The sequence below is a fragment of the Amphiura filiformis genome, chromosome 8 (genome assembly GCF_039555335.1).
Source record: "Amphiura filiformis chromosome 8, Afil_fr2py, whole genome shotgun sequence".
NCBI classification, from domain to species: Eukaryota; Metazoa; Echinodermata; class Ophiuroidea; order Amphilepidida; family Amphiuridae; genus Amphiura; species Amphiura filiformis.
This window is the reverse complement of record NC_092635.1, coordinates 55809546-55817288: the sequence shown is the minus strand read 5'-3', so window position 1 is coordinate 55817288 and position 7743 is coordinate 55809546. Positions and strand designations below refer to the sequence as shown.

At 42.0% G+C, this 7743-nt stretch overlaps 1 protein-coding gene across 1 annotated transcript; it reads left to right on the top strand.

The window, feature by feature from the left end:
* Nucleotides 1-527: 527 nt before the first annotated feature.
* LOC140159619 (uncharacterized) lies at nt 528-1277 on the top strand. Its single transcript, XM_072183113.1, has one exon. It carries the CDS (start codon nt 528-530, stop codon nt 1275-1277), a length of 750 nt encoding a protein of 249 aa, XP_072039214.1.
* Nucleotides 1278-7743: the final 6466 nt, after the last annotated feature.

The window sequence follows — 7743 nt, the reverse complement described above, 5'->3', positions numbered from 1 at the left end:
ATCTCCAGATATATCGCTCAAAATGAACTTGATGAGACACTACAATCGGCGTATAAACCTGCCCATAGTACCGAAACAGCCTTATTGAAGGTTAAGAACGATATTATGGAATGCGTCTCTGAGCGGAAAGGTGTTTTTCTGGCCTTATTGGATCTGAGCGCGGCTTTTGATACCGTGAACCATGAATTCCTGCTCTCCAGATTACTCTCTGACTTTGGCATACACGGAAGTGTTCTGAAATGGATTCGCTCTTACCTGTCAGGAAGAACTACCAGTGTTTGTGTTGATGGCGTCAGTTCTGAAAAGTTTGAACTTAGATACGGCCTTCCACAAGGTTCCATAATGGGACCACAGCAGTTCCTCCTCTACACAACACCAATTGGTAAGATCTTGAGAAAGTATGACATATTGTTTAATTTCTACGCTGATGACATACAGCTGTACACGGCGTTCGACCCACGAGACCAAGCTTCCATCACATCTGCTCTCTCCAATTGTCGCTGTGTATAGATGAAATTAGGTTCTGGATGACAACAAACTTTCTTAAGTTCAATGAAGACAAGACAGAATTTTTCATTGCCATTGCTGAGCATCTCAAATGCCATCTGCCACCAGTGAGGCTTCGTGTTGGTGATAAGTTTATCCCTCCTGCAGACAAGGTTCGCAACCTCGGTGTTGTTTTTGACTCAGCCATGTGTATGAAACCTCATATTACTTCTCTATGTTCTGGTCTCAATCTGCAACTGCGCAACATTACTCGCATCCGCAAATACCTCGATCACAACACATGCCATCTTGTCGTACGTGCACTTGTGCTTTCTAGATTGGATTATGGCAATGCACTTTTATTTGGATCTACCAGCTCAGATTTACAACGTCTACAACGCATACAAAACTGGGCGGCCAAGCTTATCCACCGTGCACAGAAGCGAGATCATGCCACACCTTACCTTCAAGAACTTCACTGGCTACCGATTCGTGAACGCATCACCTTCAAGATTATGGTTTACATCTTTAAGTGTTTACACGGACTCGTTCCAGGCTATTTGTCATCTTGCTTGCAGTTGTACCATCCAGCACGACCAAGTCTCCGTTCAGCATCTGATGCCACTCGGCTAAGTGTACCAAATACCAGACGCCATCTTCATTTTGCTTCAAATCGCACTTTCTCATATACTGTTCCCAAATCATGGAATGCTCTACCAAAGTCCGTCAGAAACTCTGATTCCATATCATCTTTTAAGAGGTCTCTCAAAACTCAATTATTTATGCATTAATTGTCTTTTTATTTCATTGTTCCTGTTGTTTATTGTGTTTCCAATTAGCGCATCGTTCTTGATATGATGTAGATGCGCTATATAAATGTCTGTAATGTAATGTAATGTATGCATGAGGCTAAGGATCATCACAAATTGGGGACGAGGGAGAAAGGGATGTGCTGGTACATGAGAGTGATTTTGTTGATGATGCTGAATCACGACTGAATAATGGTCAGAAGTATGGAACGATTTCTTTGGACATATGGGAGAATCATGGGGTGAAGAGACACCGCACTGTAGACGAAACCCAAACGAGATATTGATAAACTAACACTCTACACATCTCTGTAAATGATGCTGTGGGAGAGGATGGTCCCGGTCAGGGAGTCCAGTCATGAGGAGATACGATGCTGCAGCTAAAGATATATCAGTGTCGTGGAAACTTGACATTTGCCAGGATAATAGGAAGGTGCAAATAAAAGACGATATGCTTTCTCCGATCATGTGGAGGAAGGAGACTAGTGGTGTAAAGCCATCATGGGAGGAAGTGTCAAGATTGCCATGGGAAGCCCGGATGTATTGGAAACAGTGGGAATCACTAGCAGTGAGAGAAGGTGTTCTGGTGAGGAGATGGGAGAGTGATAGTGGTACAGTGGTGAAGTGGCTAGTAGTGCTCCCTATGAAACTAAGAGCGCGGGTGTTGGAGCGAAATGATGTACAAAGTTATCTAGGGCGTCAAGGACTAGGAAATACGGGAAGTACAAAACATGGTGTAGAAGGTAGCAGAAGGGGTGTAGAAACAGGTAGTAGGAGAACAGGGGGAGTAAGACGATTAAGGGGAGCGGTGGTGAGTCCAAAAGCGAAGGAATAGGAAGTAGAGGCACAGTGGATGGCGATGCGAGGAACAGATCAGTGGAAGGATGTAGAAAAATAGCAAACAGGCGGGAAAGGGGAAACGTGAGGAGTTCTGAGCATTGTGTAGCAGATAACTGGTCAGTTTGTGCACCTTCGTAGTGAACGGGCAACAGAAGAGTAGCAGTGGGCAAAGATCCTGCTGGCAAGGGCCGTATCAGGTCCTGGGGTATCAGGTACTGGCCGAGTTGGCGGAGGAGGCGTTCATATTCAAAGGGAGATTGGTAGTCGAGCATGTGTTGTTTAAGTCAAAGAGATTGAAACTGTATGATGGGCCCGCATTCAATCCAGCCCTGGATGTGTGAAGCCGAGTGTAACAAAAGAAATGGGACCGTCTGTACCGTGACGTGCTCCGTACTCAGGTGAATGGAGGACGCATCAGATATCTGACCCTTGTAATGGAGGGAGATCCCGGGGGGCACTCACATTTCCCAGCTATACGGGTATGTGCCGCGGCGACGACCCCCTTTTTCAGAGCCGCTAGCCGTTCCTTAGACCCTCTGAATTCATTGATTGCCCGCTCTGAAGCCCCGAAATTTTTCTAGCCGTTCCATAGACCCTCAGATCATCGATTTCCGCTCTCATTGGCATCTTGACAGGCGTGTTTTTTGTCCTACTACTATTTCAAGCCCAAAAGCTACTTTTGCGAGCCCAAAAGCGTCAAAGGGAATTTTCCATAAATTTCTTCCCCATTGAAACACATTGTATTAGGAATAAGGTGAACTTTGGGTGGGATTTGGGGCTCCTTTAGTAGTGGCAACACTGGTTTGTTGTTATAAACAGCACTGCCGCGATGCCGATGCCTTCAGCTGATGAACATTTTGCTAAAAATAAATGATTTTGAGATCTCTTTTGGGAATAAAATTGCCAAATATGAGGAAAAGTACCTCAAATAATTGTGTGCACATCCTTGCAGCTGGCCATAACAGTGAATTAAAAGGTAATTTACGATCTACTGGTCTAGTGGAATGGTGTCAAATTCTGCACACTTCACTCAATCATCTCATGCAGTTCAATGTATTCAAAATGTTTTTCTTTTCGGCACTGAAAAAAAAAAATTCTTGTGGGTTTGTTTTTATGGTGGGCTTTTATGTAATGCTGCTAGCTGCTGCTATAATTATCAGTAGGCTAATAGCATAGATTGCAGGTCTGCAGGGTCTAGTAATTTTGATTCGAATGCTGTTTTGTTTTGCTGAGATTTTCATTGTAAGGCCAAACCAGACCTATTTTGCATTCAATTTAATGGTTTTCCTGATTTAATAATTTAATGCACAATTCAAAGTGAAATCGATTCCTTCAAAAATCTGTGGCAAAAACGCAACAAAATTGAACCCTTGTTTGGCCTGCATGGTTTAGTTGCCGAGATTTTTCAGATTTTGGCGGCTGATCAGTTCTCAAGACCCCCCTTTTGGCCGGTCAAACAGTTCTCAAGACCCCCCTTTTTGACCTGCCGATCAGTTCCTTAGACCTCAAGTTCGAAACTGGCGGTGGCACACCCCTACCAAAAAAAAGTGCCCCCCCCCCCCCCGGGGAGGGAGATGAGGCAGGTCAATTCATGCGGAATGTGGTAGAGGTCTGCTGGATCAGTAACCACGCAGTAAAATAATGTTCTGATGAGAGAGTGCAGATGTTTTTGTTTATTTAACATTGCCAGTTTATGAAGAAGTAGAAAAGAAGAAATTAAGGTAGGATATGAGTTTTACATAATGCAAGATTTGCAGATGAAACCTATACATTATACACATGGTACATAAGTTTTATATAATAAAAGGAAAAAGAGAAATCTACCAAAGACGAAGAAAGGAGGATGCAGATATCATAATAGAGAAAAGAAGTAGATGATTTTTGTGTATATGAGCAGGAGAGAGAAGAATTTCCCCATAGTTGATAAAAAAGAAAGAAAAACAAAGACCAAGTCGAATCACTGCCGTGTAGTTCTTTTTAATCAGGATGGTAGTTAGTTTTTAACATAGGTATATCAACTAAAAATTTGTTAAAGTGATTATTGCGAGCGAGTGCTTCGATTTTGGCGCAGCGATGAAGAGTTAATAAATCAACCCGAGCTTCAAGTCATAAGCCACTAACTCAAACTTAATCAGAAGACAGCAGAGGGATCAAGACAGAGAAGATTAAAAACTTATTAAAGTATTATGTAGTAGATGGACAGTACCGGCGCGTGTTCAATCCCGCTTTATTTTGCGCGTTGTGTGCCGGGACGGCACACTCTGGGAGGGGCTGTGAAGCGGGATTGAATAAACTACTTTTCTGGAATCCGCTAAACTTGCTTGTTTATATAAAATATACCCGTTTTTGAAATTAGCGCTAATTGTGATTTATATATACATTTTTTGTAAGCGCATGTGCTGACCAATTAAAAAGATGGCCAATCATCTCCGCGAGCTCAGCTCAGAACCGGTCCTGTCTAGTTGACTTGTGGAGTGGTTAGCGCAAGAAGACGCTTGGGTCATTCTAATTCAGGTGAGAGGGGTGTTACATTCAGTGGTGGTAGATGGGAGTAGGAGTGGATAGATTTTGATCTCAAAGTTAATGAAACTGGTTGATTGAGACATAATTATATTGTGCTTCAGTGTTTTACTTTCCTTACAAGGTAGTAGGTGGGATTCTGTCCCCACAACTTACCTGCGTTTCTCTCAAAAATTACAGTGTCCCCCAGGGGACTGGTGTCGACTCAAAACTTACAGGGGGACAGTGTCCCCCAGGGGACTGGTGTCGACCCGGTTATCCTGACGTGCACAGTTCATAATAAACGGCCGTCCCGCTACACACCTAAATGGACGCAATCAAATGGTGTGTTTGTAGGTCAACAGAGCAAAGTTCGACACGAAGTCATAATTAATTCATGAAATTATGACCTTATGTACTCCTATAGAACTACATGTTAAACGGTCAAAATAAGGAGCAGGGTTTCTTTCCCTTTAGCATTTCAGCATTGTGAGTATAGAATAACAATTTAATTAAAAATGTGAAGGAATTCGTATATTAGGGCTTTAAAAGAAGCTAAAAGACCCGGGTCATCTTTTATACATTAAATATCTCGAAAACAAAAAGTTTATAGTAACGTATGTTACATTTCTTAACCATAGGGTCATAACCTTTGAATTTCTTAGTATGTTTTTTCTCAAGTACATAAATCATGTGGACCTGAAACATTACTATGGTATAACTTGCATGATAAACCATTTATTTAAGGTCAATTTGGTTCAATTTCAGTGTTTACAGCCACTAATGTACATATCGGGATAACATAGGTTTCACGAAACGTAGCGACATATTTCGATGGTATTTAAAAAAACTCAAAGTAGGCCATGGCATTTAAACTTTCGCTGTTTTGTACCAGCATAGTTCCTTACTACAAATCGAGGCAGAACCAGAAAGCCGTAACTCACTATGACCAGCTCTCACAAAATGAGCATAAAGTTGGCTCCTTGATTTGGTTTTCAAAAATCAATATTTCCTCCACACTGTCTTTTGTTTTCTATTGAATTTTGTCATGATTAATGACTGTATCTTTTAAAGTGCTCTGACGACTTTATTCTCATTTAGTTTGAGCAGGTGATCGTGAGTTGAGTTGAGTTCTGACTCTCAACCCTCAAAATACGAGCCATGTTACAACCGAATGCACGTTTGGTTAATAACGAGCAACATCAAGGGAGGTGTAATGAGCGTGAACCTGGTTTTGATTCCAGAGGGAGTGTGCCTGTAACAGACACAGCCACCAGAAAAGGACCAGCTCAGATCGCGCGCCAAATAAGTTTGCAGTCCAGAAATTTCATTTTTTTCTTAGCCTTGCAAAAAATAGGCAGAGCTGGGAATCGAACCCGGGACCTCCGTGTTGTAAAATCTAGTGCGTTACCACTGAGCCAACTGACAGTTAGCTATGAGAAGTTTGATAGTAATCCTTGATACTGCTGAATAGAATAAATCAATACTGATAGGCCTATTTATCTAATGTACGATGCTATTCAAATTTAATAGACGTTCCATAGGGGCCTACACCTTACACCACCACTGTATTGTGTACTGCTAATCAGCTGCAATGCCTCGAGACTGCAACAGACGTCAGTGTCATCAACTCGGGCCTTTCTCAAGGCCGGCATTGACAGTATTGTCTGCCAACGTCGAGGGGCTCTCTAGGGTGAAAGAAGAGCTCATCACCAACATATGCAAGGAAACTGATTGTGACGTCCTATGTCTCCAAGAGACTCACCGCGGGAAAGGCAACACCCGACCCAAGATCAGTGGAATGAAGCTTGCCGTAAAAAGACCACACGAGAAATACGGTAGTGCAGTGTTCGTCAAGGAAAGCACAATCATTGAGTCTACTTCCAAGTCAGATGAGACATACTGCAGTTACTGTCCGTTTTCCTATACACAATACATAGTGCTCTCACCATTGACGCGTGACCTCTACAAACAGTGTATGTATAGGTATATGGGCATTGCCTAGTTAACATCACTGTGTGAAAAATAACCAGCCAATATGTTAACTATTCTCCAAACTTCTAGCAAATATATTTCTCTAACATGACCTAAAATTACAGCTAGGTTAGATGTTCAGAAGGGGTCGCACTTTCGTAGAATATGAGTGAGGGCAAAGCATAGCTAGCTCATAGCTAGCCAACTCCCCGGAGAATGGAGATTTGACCGAAAATATTGAGCTATATTGGTAACGGACCGCTCCGTTCTGAAGGATGCCACAAAAAAACGGTACAAGCTACATTTAAACTATTCTATGAAATTCTAGAAAATATAGTTTTGTAACATGTCCTAAATTTTTAGCTAATTTAGGTGTTTGGAGAGGGTCGCACTTTTGTATTTTAGGAAGGATATGTAAACGACAGATAACACCAAAAATATGAAGAAATTATTTCCAAACCGTGTTAAGTCAACAATCATTATGTTGCTCATTTTCAAGAATGCTGGTTTACAAAAAGCAGGCCATTGTCTCATTTCGTGAACAAAGGTACACATACCATTGTTTCCTTTCGTTTCCTTTATAATCGGTTACCCAACTGAAGCTATAATACCAGCTTTATTGCGATATCGCACATGTAAAACAGACACTTGTGCACAACCAGAGAAGATCCGATTTAATCAGTTGAGCTGTTTCAATGAGTGTTATCTTGGTTTAAAAGCTTTTAATGGGGTTTAAGTCCTGCAAAGGTCGAGATGAATTCTACTGTAGACATGACTGCATCATGAACAACATAGAAATCCTGACCATAGAACTCAGTGGAATCATCATATCCTCCGTTTATAAACCACCTGGCTCTCCGTTCGACTTCAAGGACCCAATGGGGAATACCCAGACTAAAACAAGGGTAATCATTGGAGACTTCAACAGCCATAGCACGGTATGGGGCTATGATAAAACCGATGAGGATGGTGAAATGGTAGAGGAATGGATAGATCAACAACAGCTAAGCCTTATCCACGACCCTAAACAGCCTAAGTCATTCAACAGTAGCCGATGGAAACGTGGATACAACCCCGACCTGGCCTTTGCTAGTAACAGAGTTGCTCAACTGTGTCACAAGATGGTGATGGATCC

What these genes read in the sequence shown, in the direction of transcription:
- LOC140159619 (XM_072183113.1), top strand. Translation starts at nt 528, where the DNA reads ATGACAACAAACTTTCTTAAGTTCAATGAAGACAAGACAGAATTTTTC.